Source organism: Lepidochelys kempii, chromosome 2, assembly GCF_965140285.1.
Source record: "Lepidochelys kempii isolate rLepKem1 chromosome 2, rLepKem1.hap1, whole genome shotgun sequence".
NCBI classification, from domain to species: domain Eukaryota; kingdom Metazoa; phylum Chordata; order Testudines; family Cheloniidae; genus Lepidochelys; species Lepidochelys kempii.
The window spans coordinates 25,768,352-25,790,918 of NC_136381.1; the positions used below are offsets into that span (position 1 = coordinate 25,768,352).

The window sequence follows — 22,567 nt, forward strand, 5'->3', positions numbered from 1 at the left end:
GAATTTCCCCTAACCAAACCTCCATGACTTCCAATCACTCCATAATCATCCGAGAGCTAACGGGCAGATGGAAGAAACTGCGGCACACTTCTGGATGAAGTAGCTTGTCCTACATCATGTAAGGTGTATATGGAAGGTCCAGGAGGAAAACCCAGATCTCTTGGCTCCCAGGCTTGTGCTTTAACTTTGTTTCCTAATTGAAGTCTTCTGCTGGACTAAGACTTTGGAATCTCAGTGTACAGATTTTAAAAGGGCATCTGGGATTTAATGAAAGGGCTTTCTAGTGAGAGAGTACCTGCTCACGGGCTCTGGGCTCATGCTGCTTTAGCTTGGCTGTCCATGACAGTTTTTCAAGGCTGATCTAATGGCGAGTAGAAATGAGACCAGTGGGTTAGAGTGAGAGAAGGAAGCAGAACCACCAGTGTGCAGGCAAAGCAAAAACATTTTAATTCTATATTGTTTTCTTTAGTGGCTCTTCAGTTTCATTCCCCCTAGGAAGAAATATTGAACAAAATTGCCTGCGCTAATCCCTTTTGCAAATAGAGGAAGACTGGACTATTAATTATAAATACGTCTGAAAACAGCACAGTAATCAGAAAGTAAAAGGTAAAAATCTGAGTACTTGTTTACATGAACAGGAAGCAGCCTCAGGATCAGTTTATTTGAAAGTCTGTTTGTATAAAAGGTTGTTAATTCATGAATATGGGAATGTGCAATTGCAGAACAAAAAAACCCAGTTAAAATATCAACACAATTTTAAATTCCATTGCATGTTTCTCTGGGTTTTCCTATTTCTGGCTGTGTGTCTTTAGTATGCATGGGAGTGTGTGTGTTCAGAGAGGTGTTAAGTTCCTTTCATTTGTTCATATGGTGGAAATGTTAATTTTCAGTGGTGTGAAGGGCTGAAGGGGAGACAATTAGCTGTGTAAGTCATTATTCTCATTTATTGAAGTAGCCTTTCTGATTTGCTGTACATGCCCCATGCATGCGTCCCATACTCTTTAGGAACTGAAGTACTTTATTAAGCAGAGAACTTAATGGAACAAGTAATGTAAGGTTTTACATTTTAAAAAATACAAAAAACTTTCCGTTCCATCCCAGCAATAAATGTACGAGATTCATTTAGTTCATGCTGATAAGACCTATATGAGGGCACTTGGACCACAGCGATGCTCAGGTACCTCAGTAGGTATGCTACAATAACCTGAATAGAATAGTATTATGCAGTGTTGTTTTCCTTCTGTTTCCTCCTGTCCTATCCTGTCTCAATATCAAGCTACGATATCTTTGACGTGATCAGAAGTAACCCTAGATACCTGTGTGACTATCTGTACTCCATAACAAATGTTTCCCATATTAGACTATTTTTTATTCCTTCCAGTGCGGTGTTCTCTCTAAGCCATATGTGTTGAATTTTCCCTAGCTATCCATTGCAATCTGAATCCCAATGGCATTGATCGTCCTGTCCACACAGAAGATATTAACCTGCCACTTGAAGGTGAAGGAGTTGAGTTGCCCTCACGTAAGAATGATAATACTCAAAAGGTGCTTGAGTTGAAAGGGACACCCAAGAGACAGCACGTGGAACCAGAAACATCTAAGGTAGGTAAACTCAGGCCACTGCTTCTTTTACAGAACCTTGAAGTGTGCCAATATGTCACAGAAGACGCAAAGTCATGGACAATGAGAAAAAGCAGCCGCAGAGGGGGGGGAAGCGTTGCAGCAATAGAAAAGTATAGCTACACTAGGCACATGCATAACTTGGTGCTTCCACTGTTTTATATCTGCCTATATGAAAAGAATAAAAAATAGTTGAATTGCTCTATTGCAGGCATTGCAAAAGAGGTAAGTTTGCAGACTGATTTTAAAACAGGATAGAACGGTGACTGAGTGGACCGGCGTGGATTTGTGCTTCAACATGAGTTTGTGGAGACTGAGGCTAGTCTAAACCTGAGAAGTTCAATTGGCATAGCAACATCAATTCGGGGTGTGAAAAATCCACACGTCTCAGAGACGTAGTTAAGCCAACCTAATCTCCGGTGAAGGCCGTGCTAGGTCGAGGCAAGCGTCCTTCCACTCACCTAGCTGCTGCCTCTCAGGGAGGTGGATTACCAACAGCGATTGGAGAACCCCTCTCATCACTGTAATAAGTGTCTACAGCTATAGCGCTGCAGTGTTTCTAGTGTAGACATACTGTACCCTGAGTTTAGTATGATGCATAAACTAATTTGAAGTAGAATGTACCCAGTCAACTTCTTCACATCTGACATCACTGTGAATAGCTATACTTCAGGTGTGAATTTTAAAGACAAATAAATTGTCTGCTCTGATTTATAAATTGACCTGAATTTTTAGTTTCTTATTCATGTGCAGTAGAGATACTCATCAAATATAGGTGAATGCTCCAGTCATTTTTGATATTGGACAATAACCTGTCTCTATGTATGATCACGGCAGATATGTTTTTAAGTGGAATGAAAAATAGAAGAATTGTAAAATATTTTGGGGCAGATTCTGTAAAAGCCCTGTCAATCTTTTGGACCTTGTAAGCCCTGAAAAACTAGAGTGGGGGGAGAGCGGTGGGGGAGCGGGGAAGAGAGAAGGGTGGAGAGGAACTTCTGCAGAGTGGAAGACTGATTATTTTTACCAAATCTGGTACTTCAGGGGTTATTAGAGCAGATAAAATGAGTAAAAAATAAAAGGTCAACAACAGTATTTTTGAATAACTTTGAACAAATAAGTATATTTCCTGCAGTTGATAACAGTAAATTTAATAATGTATACACAACCATTATGAATTTTACTTTTAGAATCAATTAACATTTGATATTTTGCACAATATCCTGGTTTGCTAACAATAGATGCTTACTGTGAATTCACTATAATAGTGTTTATCTAAGATACCTGCTTATAACCGGTGCAATTAAAACTCACGTCATCCTTTCTTCAGTAAGTCAATTAACTGAATCCAACCCAGGCTGACAGCAACAAAAAGCAGTTGCAATTTGCAGTCTGTTCAGTGGCCCAGGTCAAGTGAATTATTGGCTTCACTTAAATCCTTGCTGAACAGGTTTCCACATCAGTCTGAATCTTTTATTTGCAGTCTCAACAAAGGGTATGTCTACACTGCAATAAAAAACTTGTGGCACTGAGTCTTAGAGCCTAGATCAGTTGACTTTTTGGCTCATGGGGCTCGGGCTAGAGGGCTAAAAATTGCAGTGTAGACATTTGGACTTGGGCTGGAGCCTGGGCTCTGAAACCTTGTGAGGAGGATGAGTCTCAGAGTTCTGGCTCGAGCCTGAGTCCAATTTTTAGCCCTGCAGCCTGAGATCTGAGAGACCAAGTCAGTTAACCCAGGCCAGTCACGCTTGTGCCATGAGTCTTTTATTGCAGACACACCCAAAGAGGCCAAATATGAAGTGGATGCTGAAACTAAGCTACACTACTACATAAAAGCACTTTCCTCAAGTCAAAATTGAGATGCTCCGGCAGCACAATATGATGAAACTTCCATTGCTGCTGTCTGTGCTGTATTTGTTCTGTTGATAAGTTGAAAATTTAATTTCCAGGGATGTCCATCAGGAAACCTGGAGGGGAAAAACTGCTTCATTAGTATTGCAAAGTCAGCCATCAGAGTCATATGCACACAGCTGTGCTGATCAAAGTAATCTTGTTAAAGAAGCATTTGTTTGTGCCTGATGAAAATGTTTGCACTTTCTCTTTTGGATTAAGCGTGTGATAATTGTTGAGTATCAAACTAATAAAGTGGATCGGCTATTATTGGTGAACATGGTTCTGCAGTATTGGGTGATTCTATTCTTCCTTCCTCTCTCTCTCTCTCTCTCGTTCTGTTGTATCCACGTAGTATTGTTTCTCATCAGATCTGGATTCAGGTTTTCTATTCAGGAGAAATCTATATAGATGAATCTTTTCTAATTGTCTGCATCTTGAATTGGAAACATAAAATGCAATTTTTATGGGTGTGTGTGTGTGTACAAACTGAAGAAAGTAACTATGTAATTTGTTTCCTTCTGTACAATGAAAGGATGAGAAAGAGTAGAGGAAAAAATACCGCATGAAACACTGTTGGGTTATACACTTAATTTACATTTTCCAACACATAGATTTCCCATTTATTTAGCCTTTCTTTTGTCCTTATCTCTTCTTTTCTGGGTCTGTCATTGCTTTTAGTCCCTTTAGTGTTTAAATAATACTAATGCACACATATGTAGTTTTGACATTTATATAATACATAGCAGTGCAATGTGATAAATGCAATTTATGATGTACTTTTGACCACCTTGCATGGCTTTTGCCCAGTAATTCATCTCCATTGGAAACATTTCCCACATTTGAAACCCCTGGTAGCCTCAAGCTATTGCCATTAAAATGATAGGTCGGGCAGGCGAGGGGGCCACCAAGGTTGAGGCCCAACCACTTTTTGGCTGGGCCAAAGCTGAGTAGCACTGCAACCCCACTCACTCAAATTTGGAGGGTGTGGTGTAGGGGCTCATGGGCCAGGGGAGTCAAGCTGCTGGAGACAAGGGTGGGAAGCATGCCTGAGAGGGGAAGAAAGAGGGTCAGGTGGGGGAAGAATCTGTTTCTCTTCCTTCCCTGCCCCGCCATGCACATACTTTGAATGGCGCACTACCCTTCCTCCCACTTCCCCCACCCTGATTCAAACAAAGAGAATATTCCACCTGCCAGAGTAATATCTTCTTCTTCTTCTTCTTTCTTACAATGGTTTGAGATATGAAGCATGGGTAATATTTCATCATGGACCACTGAGAGATTTAAGGGCCAATTTTTGCAACTCATCAGGGCTGTGAAGGGGAACCTTATACTACTGGCAAAGAATGAAATATACAACACTCCTAGGTCTGGAATGTCCTATGAGAGCAGATTTTTGAAGGGGGCAGAAAGGGCCGGGGTGTTACAAAACTTATGTAAGTTTCTAAAATGCTGTTTGTTTTCACAGTAACTAAGGCATCTAATTTTAAAGATGAATTGATATGGAAAAACAGAAGAAACCTTCTATCCCTCTTTTCCTGCAGGACATGAAGCAAACCCCAAATACACAAACGTGGTATAAAGCCTTTAATGGCATATGTTTGGGTTGATATGGATAGGTCAATGAGACTCTACCCAAGTACAGAGACCACACAAATAGATGCAGGATCAGGGTGTGTTTGTGCATACACACGTGTGTGTGCTCTTTTCCTGGTGTGTGATGCTTTTAATCTTAGAAGTATGTCAAAAGGCAAACTTTAAAATCTACGCTGCCGAATGGACCTATACAGAGCTGAAGTCTCTCTTCCTTTTGTTTTTCCACTAATAGCCAAGGATGGTTTTAGAAAGACATTTTTCCTCCAATAGCTTCACTGTTAGTCCCACTCAGTGGCGAGCTGGAGCCAGTTCTCACCGGTTCACTAGAACCTGTTATTAAATTTAGAAGCCCTTTTAGAACCTTCTAAAAGGGCTTCTAAATTTAACCGGCCAAAAGTGGCGCCTTAGGTGCCTGACTCCACGGGTGCTCCAGGGCTGGAGCACCCAAGGGGAAAATTTGGTGGGTGCAGAGCACCCACCGGCAGCTCCCGGCCCCAGCTCATCTCCGCTCCACCTCCTCCCCTGAACGTGCCGCCCTGCTCTGCTTCTCTGCCCCCCACCCCCCCCCCCCGGCTTCCCGCGAATCAGCTGTTCATGCAGGAAGCTGGAGCAGGCTGAGAAGCGGGCCGCAACTTCCTGCTCAGGCCCAGGGAGGTGGAGGTGAGCTAGGGAGAGGGGTGGGGGGGGCATGAGGAGGGCCGTCCGTGCCGCAGCAGGTTACCCGGGGAGGGGGCGGTGTGGTGCACAGGGGAACCGCTCCCTGTCCCAGCTCACCTCTGCCACCCTTGGCCTGAGCGGGAAGCCACTGCCTGCTTCTCAGCCTGTCCCATCTTCCTGCACGAATAGCTGATTCACGGGAAGTCTCGGGGCAGAGAAGTGGAGTGGGGCAGCGTGTTCAGGGGAGGAGGAGGAGCGGAGGTGAGCTCTGGCCAGGCGTGGGGCGGGGAGCTGCTGGTGGGTGCTCTGCACCCACCGAATTTCCCCCCTGGTTGCTCCAGCCTTAGGCGCCACTTTTGATGTGATCAGTGGGGGAGCGGCCGCTCCCCCTGCCCCTCCCCAGCTACGCTCCCCTGCCCCTAGGAGCCAGAGGGTCCTGCGGGATGCTTCCTGGGAGCTGCCCCAGGTAAGCACCGCCAGTACTCCACACCTCTCCCCCTGGCAGGTGCCTCTGGCTCTTAGGGGTGGGGTGGGCACCCACTACGGTGACCCACGAGACCCTCCTGCCCGGTTCTGGGGGCAGTCAGGGGACAGGGGAGGGGGGGTGGATGGGGCTGAGGGGGGGCATCAAGGAACACCGGGGGGTTGGATGGGGCAGGAGTCCTGGGGGGCAGGGGTGGGCAATGACCCCCTCATGGAGTGAGGAGGGAACCTGTTAAGATTTTGGCATCTCATCACTGGTCCCACTGTATGATCTTATATAGTGTTTCCTCAATTTTTTCCATTATCCTTAATGTCATTTCTGCTGGCTCCTATGTCCATCTTGATTTTTTTCCCATTTCCTTCCTCTCTAGTCCCACATTTTCTGATTTCTTGTTCTCATTCACAACTTTAATTCATGATTTTGAAAGCGGCACTATTCTTTGTGAGCAAGGGTGCTAGAAACTGGCCCTTCATTTATTAAGAAAAAAGTTATTCAGAAAAGTTTGATTCTCATATACAGAATATATACGTCATGTCACACATGGTTCTTATTATGTCATAATTGTTGGCAAAAATTGCAGGCTGCCTAATGGTGACCAGTAAAGCTACAATTACACTTTTTTTGTTTAGTTAGTAATTGCAGTTTTATATCTGACTCGGAGACAACTTACAGGCATTTCAAATCTGCACAAAAACTGTAAGAAAATAAAATGGTAGATGAAGTGACGTTGCCTTTTGTTGACAAGCGCTTTATAGATATCAGTATGCTGAACACTTTTTCCCCTTTTGTTTGTAATGTAGCTTATTAACACTTTGGGGCTCTTTATATTTTTCCATAATTCAGTTATGAAAAAAGAACTCAAAAACATTAAAGGTCGGAGGTTGAGAATTCTAAACCAACTACTGTTCCCTTATCTCAGCTCATCAGGCCAAATATCACCACTGGACTAGAGAGTAGTCAATTCCATTGACCTCATGGAATTCTGCTTGCTTATGGCAGTAGTTAATGGCCCCATGCTGCAATACACACTTTAACGGCATGCCTTGAAGCATGTCTCTGAGCACAGAGAGACAAGGCAGGTTCTAAGCGGCACTTGTTAGGCTGATATTTATCCAGCTTCAGTGATGTGTAAGGATATTTTATCTTGACAGTGTGTATAGAATTTTAGCCCTTAGTTTCCATTTTTAATGTCAGAATAAAGGAAATGAGCATCCAGAACAGACAATTCCCCCAAAAGCACAAATTTTGCATTAGTAACTTCTTTTTATAATTGTCACGTTTAAACAGATCCTGATACAATGGGGCTGTTAAAAAGTCAACAATTGCTCGTTACCACCCAGTTCCCCCCCACACACATACACACTCACTCTCTCACACACACACAGAGTTAGGTAAATGAAGACGTTTAATGATGGCGTGGGTTGATTTAAATCAAGGTTTCTTGCTTGCTGATTTAAAGCTGTAATTTAAATAGTTGATTTTAATCTTGTTTTGCATGTGTACTTTATTTTCCTAAAGATGCATTGATTCTCATTGGTTGGTAACCACTGAAAAGTTGATTTGCAACTAAATACAGCCCTTATGCTAAATTTGGTCCTTTTTTTTTTTTCCCCCTCTTTAACTAGCCAGGAGGATACCCTATATATATCACCCATTTATTTGAGCAATTATATAGCTTATTTTACATCTAGTCAAATTCTTAATTTTTGCATTTGTATTAAGATGAGTGATGCATTTCTTATTTACTAGATGATTAATCTTGTACTGGTCATTTTGTGTCAAACTCTATTTAGATGGAAATTCAGTTAAATGCATGAAAGCAGTATTTTTTTTTAATTGTTAAATAAAACTATCTTCTGTGCTGGATAAGGAAAAAACTCTGTTTTATCAAAACATGTTTTGCATCTAAAACTGGCTGATTTATTACACCAAAGAAGTAATATCTGTAGTTAACAGATTATTTCTAGTCACCATGTCCTTCACAATTTTAGAATAGGTGTGAGGAGGAGATCTACTTAATTTCTTGTCATAGATTGGAAGAGGAAAACAGGCTTTCCTGCTTTTTCAACTCAAAATTAATTTCTTAACTTTGAATGAAAGTCATTGAACTGAACCGGTTGAGTAAACTGAAATGGAGAAAATAGTCTCTCTCAGAAGAAGGTACTGCTGTCAAAAACTGGTTTAGCATTTCAACAAACTCTGGTTGCAGGTGCTTAGCCAGTGACTTCCATCAATTCAGTGGTTTGACTGTCTTTAAAAATTCAGCAGCAAATATTTATCACTTAATATTTTTCCAACATTTAATTTAACTGATTATAATAGATTATAGTGAGCAAAGGCTTTAACATAGGTTGTCATAATGTCAAATTTAATTTTAAATATATTTCGTTTTAAACATAAACCTGTGTTTAATTCCAATAATGAAGTCTGATTTTTAAATGTTTAAAAATGGGGAATTTTTAGGGTTTTTTTTTGTTTTTTTTTTCTTTAAATCCTGTTATCGGCCCCATTTAAGGGTGAATTGGCAAGACCTCACATGGCTCTAGACTGGTGGCCAATGTCACTATTCCAAAAAAAACTCCAAAAGAGTTATTTTTATTTATTGAACAGGACGTTCTTGTTTTAAGCTTTTTCCTTTGAAAAGCAACAGGGAGAAAAAAGGCTAGAGGGGTGGCACCAGGATATCCCTGCAAGCCTGAGGCTGAAACCCAGGCCAGTTGGCTGAGGTTAACAAACATTTCATGATGGGGGGGAGGAGACGGGGAAGGGGTGTTTCACCAGAATCCAAATAGCTCTGTTTCAAATAGCTCATTTCTTAAGATAAAACTCGAGAGGAAGTAAATTTAGTGTAGATTTTTCTTCCTTTATTAATGATAGTTATAGTGACACACAACAGCTCTTCCTGCCCTAGTCTTTGATAGAATTAGTAAGTATAGTTACAGAATCACAGTCTACAGGACCTATTGCTCTGAGTACAGAAATGGTTCCAAAATTTTTTTCAGTTTGGCTTTTTCAGTTTGTTACATTCAGTTTCAATTGATATAGTTACATTTTAGGGTAATGTGGCTCCCTGGTGTCTCATTTTGTGGTTGTTTTGTAATCTACAGCACTTAGCTGTTCTTGCCTCTGTCTTCATTTTTGATGCTGTGCTTTTCTTTTAACTCCTAGTTAGACGCTTGCATGTCTTCTACCTTTCAGTGTGTCTAAACTGGAGGGGTGAAATGCTTGATACGAACATCCTCTTTTCTCTCTCAGCATTTGCTTGCATCTGCTGGAGCAGTGATGTAACATTTTTGATTAAATATGGATCAAGGCAGAGAATTTGTTTGGCTTGCCCAGGCAATTTTTTAGGTAAGATGAGCCCTCCAAACTGTCCGCAAATAAGTAACACAACTTGTGTGCAAAATAACTGTCAGACTTATACACAGAAATGCAGCAAATGTCAACCAAAAAAAAAAATGGAAAAAGCTTTCAGCTTTTCAAACTACAGGTTTCTTTACACACACACTTGCATCTGCAATTCAACAAATGACTATTCACATTATAATATCAAGCTAAAGAGAAGTATAATTGAGATGTTCATGACTATGGCCTGTGTGTGTGGCTACATTAGTATGAAAATATAGCATGGACTCGTGTTGCTCTGTTTTGAACAGTGAAATAGAAACATACAATGACCTCTGCCCACATGAAATGAATGGGGTCTTTTCATAATTTGGTGGTTGGTCCAACTGACGAGAATATCTTTATGGGACTTCCGACTGCCATATACAAAATCTCCTCTTAGTTCAGTATTTCAATGAGAAATAGCTAGCAGAAGAAGAAAGAAAGTGTTGTCTCCCTTCTGTTGAGTGGGAGCAGATATCCGGGCCTTGCAGGTAGGTTCTTATTGTAGTAGAAATCCAATGATGTGACATGGAGTCTAGGTATATTCTTGGTGACATGGGTTTATTTTACACTATGGTTGTCTTTTGCTGTTTACACAACTAACATAATATGAAGAAACCACATGGCACAGAGAAATCCCAGAGAAATCCTAGCAGTGAACACACTGCTGAGCTGACAAGTTGTTGGTGTCTTCTGAAACTACGATGACACTGAGGCCCCTTATTTTTGAGCAATATTTTTCTTTAAAGTAATTATTTTACTCTCTCTCTCTCTCTCTGTGTGTATGTATGTGTGTGTGTGTGTATATATACACACACACACATCCAAAGACTCTGCTTGCTGAGCTCTGTCTTGGGACATCTAGACTGGAGAGGCTATGTCCAGCTCTGATTCTCTGGGTGGATCTGTGTCAATATGATTCCCAGGGTAGATGAGAATAGCCTGGGCCTGGTGGGGGTCTTCACAACCCCCAGCTCAGGACTGTGCCTAAGGCCACGTCTACACTACCCGCTGGATCGGCGGGTAGTGATCGATCTATTGCAGATCAATTTATTGCGTCTAATGTAGATGCGATAAATCGCCGATAGCTCTCGTTGACTCCGGAACTCCACCACGGCGAGAGGCGGAAGCGGAGTCAACGGGGGAGTGGTGGCCATTGATCCCGCGCTGCGAGGATGTGAAGTAAGTGATTCTAAGTCGATCTAAGATACGTCGACTTCAGCTGCGCTATTCTCGTAGCTGAAGTTGCGTATTTTAGATTGATTTCCCACCTACCCCACCCCACCCCCAGTGTAGACCAGGACTAAGAGACACAAACTAGCCCTGGTTGGTTGGTCTGTATATCTGTTGTTGTTAGCTGTATTTGGAGTAATGCCTAGGAGCCTTTGTCATGGATCAGGACCCCAGCGTGCCAAGTGCTGGACAGGCACAGAACAAAAAGATGGTGCTTGCACCGAAGAGTTCACAATCAAAGTATAAGACAAGAGACAATACGTGGAGACAAACAGATTGGGGAGCATAAGGAAACAATGAGCCAGTCTATATCTGTGTGGTTTCTATTCTCCTGCTAAGGCAATCAAAAGGAAAGCTTGGTATTTTTATTCTTCCCATAATGCTAATGTGGGTTTGTGCTGGGAGAGGAAGAGCTATTACTGTATACGCTGCAGCAGTGATTAGTAAGCATATAAGCAGTAAACAGCAAAGGTGACAATACTATGGAAATAAGCTTCAAGCTTTATTCTCTTTGTAATATGCCCACTGTAGACAAATGAAGACATAAACTCACTTTTTAAAGCTGAATTTCCTCTCTGGGAAAAAGAGTACATAGTTTAAAAGTGATTTTGTGTGTGGTGCGGGGGGAGGGGGGAATTGGGTCCATAAAGTATGCACATGAATACTGTAGTTATTCTGCTGCTGATGTTTTTCACCTTACCATGAAGCTGCCCAACAAAGCCTTCCAAAAACTGTTTTCTGCTTTGAAGCTGCTCTAAATGGGTTTACAGATATGACTTTGAGAATAAATCAGTATTAATAAATCACAAAAGCTTATGCTTAAATAAATTTGTTAGTCTCTAAGGTGCCAAAAGTACTCCTGTTCTTTTTGCGGATACAGACTAACACGGCTGCTACTCTGAAACCAGTATTTTAATGCTACAATTGCCTGGATGGGGAAGAAAACTATAAAAATGCCCTTAAAATATAAAATCTTGATTAAAAGGGATTATGTAAAGAACCAATTTAATGCTTAAAATAGGAAAGCAGTTTAATGCTTCACTGCTGGCACTCCACCCTCTCCCAGCAGATCACTTCATCTGTATAATAACAATAACTACACTAATCTGCAAAGTTATTTCACTAGGCACCTCCTACAAAACTGATTAACAGTTTCAATAGCTCACCTTTTTAAATGCAAAACTTTTTTTATTTCTCTTTTGAAAATGGTTTTAGTTGCTTATTTGTGAAATCCCTCCCAGAGGTAAAAAAGGGGAGCGGGGAATGCCTAGATTCAGTAGCAGTGATAGATATATAAAGGGCATTTCCAGGTAGCTACCGTAACTTTTTGGCCTGGATTTGACCAGCTTGTTAATTTCCATTTTTAGTAATGTGAAGGTCTAACGCATGAAGTAATCTCATTTTAAAATGTCCTGGAATAGGTCATGCAATGTAGGTGCAGTGTTCCATGGCTGAACCGGATAGCCAAAATATAGATTACACTTCTTTTTTAAAAAAGAAACAAATAAGGGTTTCACTTTCTTAGACTGGTGTTATTACTGAGGCCTGGTCTACAGTACTGTGGTAAATCGATCTAAGCTACGCTACTCCAGTTACATGAATAACTTAACTGAAGTCCACGTAGCTAGATCTGCTTACCACAGTGTCTACACCATGCTATCTCCTGTTGATTTACCGTGCACTTCTTGGGAATGTGGAGTACAGAAATAGATAGGAGACTGCTCTCCCATCGATTATGTCTTCACCAGACTCGCTAAATCGATGCCGCTGTATCAATTGCAGCAGTGCCGATTTTAGCTCCGTAGTGACAATGTACCCTCAATCCGAGGTATGTATCTGCACTGCACATTTAAACCTGAGCTTTTGCTCCAGCTTGAGCCCAATCCCCCCTTCTATCCACACACAAATCAGGCTGACTCAGATCAGCAAGCATTCAGGAACTGGTTCCTAGAACAATGCAGGGGGGTCCAAGCTCTATCATTTTGCTGTGTGAACACAGGTCAAGCCACAGACCCAAGTCAGAATGTCTGTGTAGTGCATTATGGAGGCATTAACATGGCTGTGAGACCCAGGTCCAGCAACTGTAAACCCAGGTTTATGGTGCAGTGTGGAAGCACAAGTATGGGCTTGGAAACAGAGTTCACAAGACCAGGTCCCACAGATCTGGACTTAGTGTGCAGTGCAGACATGCCCTATATGGCCCACCTTCTTTGTCAGTATTAGTAACACTGTGTTAAGTGAGTTGATTTGTGCAATAAAGTCGTGTTCAGTCTGAATGTTAATTTTAGAAATACAGGTGCAGTCCTTGTACGCTGGACTAATTTATCCCAAATCTGTGGATTTCTATATACAACATGTCCTAGTAAGCACTTTTTTGACTTCCAGGAATTGGGGAAATGCCTGCTTTTAGATAAAGAGAGAGGTGATGACACTCAGCTGGGCCTTGGGTGATCTATTTCTCTCTCACCTACAGATTTCCTGTGTGACCCAGGGCAAGTCACTTCGGGTATGTCTACACTGCAATTAAAAATCCACAACTGGCTCGTGGCAGCTGACTTGCGCTTGGGGTAAGGAGCTGTTTAATTGTGGTGTAGACGTTCAGCTCGGGCTGGAGCCCGGGTTCTCGGACCCTGTGAGGTGGGAGGGTGCCCCGAATATCGACACCATGGTTAAACAGCCCCTTAGCTGTCGTGAGACCCACGAGTCTGAGTCAGCTGGCACTGCCTAGCTGTGGGTTTCTAATTGCAGTGTGGACATGTGCCTAATCTTCCTGTGGCTCAGTTTCCAATCTGTAAATTAAGGCTACTTAAACAGTTTGTAAGCACCTAGAGGATAATAGGTAATAAGTAATAGTCTGCATGGATTTATGAAGAACAAATCATGCCACACCAATTTAATTTCCTTCTTTGATAGGGTTACTGGCCTTGTGGATGGGGGTGCAGAGCGGGGGGGGAGCACTAGACCTGATATATCTTGATTTGTTTTTTGAAACAGCTCCACATGATATTCTCATAAGTAAACTAGGGAAATGTCTAGGTGAAGTTACTATAAGGTGGGTACACAACTGGTTGAAAGACTGTACTCAAAGTTATCAATGGTTCACTGTCAAATTGGGAGGGCATATCTAGTGGGGTCCCACATGGATCAGTCCTGATCCAGTACTATTCTGCATTTTCAGTAATGACTTAGATACATCTGATTTGGAGTATGCTTATAAAATTTGCAGATGACATCAAGCTGGAAGGGGTTGCAAGCACTTTGGAGGGCAGGATTAGAATTCAAAGCGACTTTGGCAGATTGGTCTGAAATCAACAAGATGAAATTCAATAAAGTGCAAGGAAGGAAAGGAAGGAAAAATCAAATGCACAACAACAAAATGGGGACTAACTAGCTAGGCAGTAGTACTACTGAAAAAGATCTTGGGGTTATAGGATCATGAACTGAATATGAACGAACAAGTGAATCAGTTGTGGGGAAAAAAAGGCTAATCTAATTCTGGGGTGTATTAGCAGGAGTGTCATATGTAAGACATTGGAGGTAACTGTCCCACTCTCCTCGGCACTAATGAGGCCTCAGCTGGAGTGCTGTGTCCAGTTCTGGGTGCCACACTTTAGGAAAGTGGCAACAAAAATGGTGAAAGGTTCAGAAAACCTGACCAAGGAGGAAAAGTTGGTTTTTTTTTGTTTTTGTTTTTGTGTGTGTAGTGTGTGTGTGTGTATAAAATACCGTGTGTGTGTGTGTTGGGGGGAGGGCATGTTTCTTCTTGAGAATAGAAGACTTAGGGTATGTCTACACTACGAAATTAGGTCGAATTTATAGAAGTCGGTTTTTTAGAAATCGGTTTTATATATTCGAGTGTGTGTGTCCCCACAGAAAATGCTCTAAGTGCATTAACTCGGCGGAGCGCTTCTACAGTACCGAGGCAAGCGTCGACTTCCGGAGCGTTGCACTGTGGGTAGCTATCCCACAGTTCCCGCAGTCTCCGCTGCCCATTGGAATTCTGGGTTGAGATCCCAATGCCTGATGGGGCTAAAACATTGTCGCGGGTGGTTCTGGGTACATATCGTCAGGCCCCCGTTCCCTCCCTCCCCCCGTGAAAGCAAGGGCAGACAATCATTTCGCGCCTTTTTTCCTGAGTTACCTGTGCAGACGCCATACCACGGCAAGCATGGAGCCCGCTCAGGTAACCGTCACCCTATGTCTCCTGGGTGCTGGCAGACGCGGTATGGCTTTGCTGCACAGTAGCAGCAACCCATTGCTTTCTGGCAGCAGACGGTGCAATACGACTGGTAGTCGTCCTCGTCGTGTCCGAGGTGCTCCTGGCCACGTAGGCTGGGAGCGCCTGGGCAGACATGGGCGCAGGGACTAAATTTGGAGTGACTTGACCAGGTCATTCTCTTTAGTCCTGCAGTCAGTCCTATTGAACCGTCTTATGGTGAGCGGGCAGGCGATACGGACTGCTAGCAGTCGTACTGTACCATCTTCTGCCAGGCAGGCAAGAGATGAGGATTGCTAGCAGTCGTATTGTACCATCTTATGCCAGGCAGGCAAGAGATGAAGATGGCTAGCAGTCGTACTGTACCATCTTCTGCCAAGCAGCCATGAGATGTGGATGGCATGCAGTCCTTCTGCACCATCTGATGCCAGCCAAAGATGTAAAAGATAGATGGAGTGGGTCAGAACAAGAAATAGACCAGATTTGTTTTGTACTCATTTGCCTCCTCCCCTGTCTAGATCACACTGCAGTCACTCACAGAGAAGGTGCAGCGAGGTAAATCTAGCCATGTATCAATCAGAGGCCAGGCTAACCTCCTTGTTCCAATAACAACGATAACTTAGGTGCACCATTTCTTATTGGAACCCTCCGTGCAGTCCTGCCTGAAATACTCCTTGATGTACAGGCACACCCTTTGTTGATTTTAGCTCCCTGAAGCCAACCCTGTAAGCCGTGTCATCAGTCGCCCCTCCCTCCGTCAGAGCAACGGCAGACAATCGTTCCGCGCCTTTTTTCTGTGCGGACGCCATACCAAGGCAAGCATGGAGGCCGCTGAGCTCATTTTGGCAATTAGGAGCACATTAAACACCACATGCATTATCCAGCAGTATATGCAGCACCAGAACATGGCAACGCGATACCGGGCGAGGAGGCGACGTCAGCGCGGTCCCGTGAGTGATCAGGACATGGACACAGATTTCTCTGAAAGCATGGGCCCTGACAATGCATGCATCATGGTGCTAATGGGGCAGGTTCATGCTGTGGAACGCCGATTCTGGGCTCGGGAAACAAGCACAGACTGGTGGGACCGCATAGTGTTGCAGGTCTGAGACGATTCCCAGTGGCTGCGAAACTTTCGCATGCGTAAGGGCACTTTCATGGAACTTTGTGACTTGCTTTCCCCTGCCCTGAAGCGCATGAATACCAGGATGAGAGCAGCCCTCACAGTTGAGAAGCGAGTGGCGATAACCCTGTGGAAGCTTGCAACGCCAGACAGCTACCGGTCAGTTGGGAATCAATTTGGAGTGGGCAAATCTACTGTGGGGGCTGCTGTTATGCAAGTAGCTCACGCAATCAAAGATCTGCTGATATCAAGGGTAGTGACCCTGGGAAATGTGCAGGTCATAGTGGATGGCTTTGCTGCAATGGGATTCCCTAACTGTGGTGGGGCTATAGACGGAACCCATATCCCTATCTTGGCACCGGAGCACCAAGCCACCGAGTACATAAACCGCAAGGGGTACTTTTCGATAGTGCTGCAAGCTCTGGTGGATCACAAGGGACGTTTCACCAACATCAACGTGGGATGGCCGGGAAAGGTTCATGATGCTCGCATCTTCAGGAACTCTGGTCTGTTTCAAAAGCTGCAGGAAGGGACTTTATTCCCAGACCAGAAAATAACTGTTGGGGATGTTGAAATGCCTATATGTATCCTTGGGGACCCAGCCTACCCCTTAATGCCATGGCTCATGAAGCCGTACATAGGCAGCCTGGACAGTAGTCAGGAGCTGTTCAACTACAGGCTGAGCAAGTGCAGAATGGTGGTAGAATGTGCATTTGGACGTTTAAAGGTGCGCTGGCGCAGTTTACTGACTCGCTTAGACCTCAGCGAAACCAATATTCCCACTGTTATTACTGCTTGCTGTGTGCTCCACAATATCTGTGAGAGTAAGGGGGAGACGTTTATGGCGGGGTGGGAGGCTGAGGCAAATCGCCTAGCTGCTGGTTACGCGCAGCCAGACACTAGGGCGATTAGAAGAGCACAGGAGGGCGCGGTACGCATCAGAGAAGCTTTGAAAACCAGTTTCATGACTGGCCAGGCTATGGTGTGAAAGTTCTGTTTGTTTCTCCTTGATGAAACCCCCCGCCCCTTGGTTCACTCTACTTCCCTGTAAGCTAACCACCCTCCCCTCCTCCCTTTAATCACCGCTTGCAGAGGCAATAAAGTCATTGCTGCTTCACAGTCATGCATTCGTTATTCATTCATCACACAAATAGGGAGATGACTACCAAGGTATCCCAGGAGGGGTGGTGGAGGAGGGAAGGAAAATGCCACACAGCACTTTAAGCACAGCACTTTAAAAGTTTACAACTTTAAAATTTATTGAATGACAGCCTTCTTTTTTTTGGACAATCCTCTGTGGTGGAGTGGCTGGTTGGCCGGAGGCCCCCCCACCGCGTTCTTGGGCGTCTGGGTGTGGAGGCTATGGAACTTGGGGAGGAGGGCGGTTGGTTACAGAGGGGCAGCAGTGGCAGTCTGTGCTCCAGCTGCCTTTGCTACAGCTCAACCATACACTGGAGCATACTGGTTTGGTCCTGCAGCAGCCTCAGCATTGAATCCTGCCTCCTCTCATCACGCTGCCGCCACATTTGAGCTTCTGCCCTGTCTTCAGCCCGCCACTTACTCTCTTCAGCCCTCCACCTCTCCTCCCGGTCATTTAGTGCTTTCCTGCACTCTGACATTATTTGCCTCCACACATTCGTCTGTGCTCTGTCAGTGTGGGAGGACAGCATGAGCTTGGAGAACATTTCATCGCGAGTGCGTGTTTTTTTCTTTCTAAGCTTCACTAGCCTCTGGGAAGGAGAAGATCCTGTGATCATTGAAACACATGCAGCTGGTGGAGAAAAAAAAAGGGACAGCGATATTTAAAAAGACACATTTTATAAAACAGTGGCTACACTCTTTCAGGGTAAACCTTGCTGTTAACATTACATACATAGCACATGTGCTTTCGTTACAAGGTTGCATTTTGCCTCTTCCCACTGCGTGACTACCTCCTCAACCTTCCCCCCTCCCTGTGGCTAACAGCGGGGAACATTTCTGTTTAGCCACAGGCAAACAGCCCAGCAGGAATGGGCTCCTCTGAGTGTCCCCTGAAGAAAAGCACTCTATTTCAACCAGGTGACCATGAATTATATCTCACTCTCCTGAGGATAACACAGAGAGATAAAGAATGGATTTTGGTTGAATGCCAGCAAACATACACTGCAATGCTTTGTTCTACAGTGATTCCCGAGTACGTGTTACTGGCCTGGAGTGGTAAAGTGTCCTATCATGAAGGACGCAATAAGGCTGCCCTCCCCAGAAACCTTTTGCAAAGGCTTTAGGACTACATCTAGGAGAACCGCAAATGCCAGGGCAAAGTAATCCTTTCACTTGCTTGCTTTTAAATCATGTATAGCATTTTAAAAGGTACACTCGCCAGAGGTCCCTTCTCCGCCTGCTGGGTCCAGGAGGCAGCCTTGGGTGGGTTCGGGGGGTACTGGCTCCAGGTCTAGGGTGGGAAACAGTTCCTGGCTGTCGGGAAAACCGGTTTATCCGCTTGCTTGCTGTGAGCTATCTACAACCTCCTCCTCATCATCATCTTCTTCGTCCCCAAAACCTGCTTCCGTATTGCCTCCATCTCCATTGAATGAGTCAAACAACACAGCTGGGGTAGTGGTGGCTGAACCTGTTGTACCAATAAAATAAAAACCAGCAGGATCTTATTAAAGGGAAAAAGGCAAAATACCACATTTATTGTGAATACAGAAAGAATCATAGTAAGCAGTTAGTTATAGTTATAACATTCCATTCAATCTCGTATTTAGTCACACATTCATTCATACAAACACACACACAGGTTCTGCAAGGTTGTTATCAGAGTTACCAGCCTTAGAGTTGCTCATGCCAAGCCACTGGCCAGGTGGCCTGGACATGAGGAGGGAGCAGGGCCTTGTCAGATGCTCATCTGATGCTCCTGGAAGTTGGTTTGCAGAATCAGACCCCGAAGTTCTCACTTTTTAGAGTCTATTTTTATAGGAATTTCTTCCTATGCCAGTCTATGGGAATTGCTTCATCATGCTGTTGCTGAATCAATCAGCAGATAGCACATTCCTGACGGCTCCAAGATGTTATCTTGTTCTTTGGTTCTCCCATTCTTGAGGCTGTTGGGTGGATTCCAGTCTGCCCACCGGGGGGATCCTCTGATTATTTCCACTTGATGCCTTCTTCAGCCGAGGGACACTGGATTCTTAGGCTGGCACCTCCCTGATCATTCAGTTATTATCCACACCAAGCATCCATCCACATACATCCTCTATCTCTATTTTAATCACAATTGTTAATACAACAAAAGGGCGGGGAGTCTCTGGGTGCTGTTTCTGTTGTTACAGAGTATTGCTTTGAGTCTCTCTCTCTCTGTGAATTGCTTTGAGAACAGACTCTGTCTTAGAATGTACTAACACAATTAGCAGCTTGCAAGTTTCACACATAGAGGGAGAGAAACAGTACCAAAAACCAAGAGACCTCTTAATTAGTAATACCCTGGAATTTAAACTCTGGGGAATCAAACTCATTTGTGATTTTAATACAGAACTTCTTTAATATGATCCAACAAACCCCCTAAAATGGCATGCAGCTCATCATAGAAGTGGCATGTTTGGGGCTCTGACCCAGAGCGGCTGTTCGCCTCTCTGGTTTTCTGGTAGGCTTGCCTCAGCTCCTTCAGTTTCACGCGGCACTGCTTTGGGTCCCTGTTATGGCCTCTGTCCTTCATGCCCTGGGAGATTTTCACAAAGGTTTTGGCATTTCGAAAACTGGAACGGAGTTCTGATAGCACGGATTCCTCTCCCCAAACAGTGATCAGATCCCGTACCTCCCGTTCGGTCCATGCTGGAGCTCTTTTGCGATTCTGGGACTCCATCATGGTCACCTCTGCTGATGAGCTCTGCATGGTCACCTGCAGCTTGCCATGCTGGCCAAACAGGAAATGAGATTCAAGAGTTTGCGGTTCTTTTCCTGTCTACCTGGCCAGTGCATCTGAGTTGAGAGTGCTGTCCAGAGCGGTCAGAATGGAGCACTCTGGGATAGCTCCAGGAGGCCAATACCATCGAATTGTGTCCACAGTACCCCAAATTCGAGCCGGGAACGTCGATTTAAGGGCTAATCCACTTGTCAGGGGTGGAGTAAGGAAATCGATTTTAAGAGCCCTTTAAGTCGAAATAAAGGGCTTCACTGTGTGGACGGGTGCAGGTTTAAATCGATTTAACGCTGCTAAATTCGACCTAAAGTCCTAGTGTAGACCAGGGCTTAGGGGTGACTTGGTAAGTCTTCAAATATGTTAAGGGCTGTTCTAAAGAGATCAATTGTTCTCCATGTCCACTGATAGTAAAATGACAAGTAATGGGCTTAATCTGCAATAAGGGAGATTTTAGGTTAGATATTAGGAAAAACTTCCTAATTATAAGGATAAATTTAAGTACTGGAATAGGTTACCAAGAGGATTTTTGGAATGCCTGTCACTGGAGGTTTTTAAGAACAAGTTAGACAAACAACTCTTGGGGATGGTGTAGATTTATATGGTCCTGCCTCATAGCAGGGGACTGGACAAGATAACCTCTTGATGTCCCTTCTAACCTTAATTTCTGTGAAAACTGGTTTTCAGTGGAGAATCAGGAGTTTTTTACTACATTCCAATGTTCAAGGCAAGTGTGTGCTTTCCATGGAAAGTTTTGAAATTTTGTTGAAAAAGCAAATGACCCCCAACAGAAAAACCTTTCAGTTTTCAGCTGAAAACCAAAATATGCCACAGCCGTGCATAATGGGAGCTGAAGTTCTGTTGCCTCCTGACCCCATTTTCTATGGTTGAGCTCCTTGGCTGTACTACATCTGTTTTGATGCATGATGGTCCATGACCTCTGTGATGCACCACCTTCTCTCTGCAAGAAGGGAGACTCTGGTGCATCTCGGGCAAAGTAGTTCAACGAGGGAGCGTATCTAATTTCATGCAAGACCATTCCTTTTGTCTTTTGGACCTAGCAATGGCAAGGTGCATCACAGTAGATGTAGTGCAGCTGGGGGAAAGAAGTACTCCTGAGAGAATTCCGTACCAAAAAAATAAAAATTCTGCACACTATTTTAAAATTCTGCACGTTTCATTTGTCAATAAATAAATCCAGAGGCTCCAGCATGGCAATGGGGAGCACAGGTCACAGGCTGCACGAAGGTAAGAGATCACCCTGCAACTTCCCCACTCACTCAGCAGTGAGGCTGCATGTGACTGACACAGCACAAGGCCTGGGCCTGCCCCAGAAATGCCCTGGGGCCTTGCTTCTCTGTGCCAGGTGCACCAGGTGTGGGGTAGGCAGGCTCAACCAGGCAGGATCCAAGTGTAGAAGGGCTGAGTGTGGGGAGGCTCAGTGTGGCAAGAGGATTCTGTCTGGGACAATCTGGGTGCAGGCAGCTCAGTGGGGGGGTCTAGTGGTGGTGGGGATCTCGATGCACAGAAGCTCATTGGAGTTCCAGGTGCAGGGGCAATGGAATTCTAAAGGGGCTTCCAGGTGAAGGTAGTTGGGACTCAGTGGAGGGGTCTGGCCGTGTCTCGATGCTGGGGAAGTGGGGCTTGGTGGGCTGGGGTCTGGTGCAGCTAGTTGCGGGTCAGTGACGTGGGAGTCTGGATGTTGGAATTCGGGGTGGTGCAGGGAGTGAAGCATCAGGGTTGGGGGTTATCTGGGAGCAGGGTGGGGGTCTGAAGGCAGGGGATCTGGGTGCCAGGGGTCTCCAGATGCAGGGGTTGAGATTCAGTGGGGTGGGGTTTAGATATGGAGGGCTAGGATGTACCAGGTGAGGCTTGGCAGGAGTGTGTGGGTGGTCCAGATGCATGGGGGTTGGGTGGATGGGGGAGCAGCTCCCCATACAGTGACCCGTCCCCCCACAGCTGAGGAGCGATGGGGGCAGGAAGCAGGGGAGGATATGGAGCTTCCTGCAGCTGGGGGAGGTTTCTGGGGGGTGGGTCTGACAGAGCCCCAGCCACTGCTTCCAGGAGAAGAGGAAGTCTCGTCTTCTCCTGCTGCCAGCCCAGATGGGACTAGCAGCTGATCCCAGCTCAGGTTAGGAGCCACTGGCTGGGATGTACCCGTCCCGTGGTGATTTATCTCTCCGCTGGCTGTTCCAGGTGCCTGAAATGATGGACCTGCACTGCTAGGGAGTGATGCATGACTGTTCTTGCAGCTTCCCTTTGCTTCGCTGTCAGTCATTTTTCTGCGGTGAACCAAAGAAATCTGTAGGGGACATGAATTCTGTGCACCTGCAGTGGTGCAGAATTCCCCCAGTACTAACGGAGGGAAGAAGAGGGACATGAGGTAACTAAAGTGCAGCTCCCTTTAGACATGGCAGTAGCATACCCGAATCAAAATATTTCTGTTTTCAGCCTATTTCTTGGCCA

General features: G+C 44.6%; 1 protein-coding gene across 2 annotated transcripts in view; it reads left to right on the forward strand.

The window, feature by feature from the left end:
* The window catches only part of SAMD12 (sterile alpha motif domain containing 12), a 238,033-nt gene that overhangs the window by 16,757 nt on the left and 198,709 nt on the right, over positions 1-22,567 (forward strand). For both annotated transcript variants that reach the window (XM_073330273.2, XM_073330274.2), the window contains exon 2: positions 1,424-1,602. In XM_073330273.2, coding sequence (XP_073186374.1) covers positions 1,424-1,602 — 179 coding nt within the window. The remainder of the gene's footprint in view (positions 1-1,423; positions 1,603-22,567) is intronic.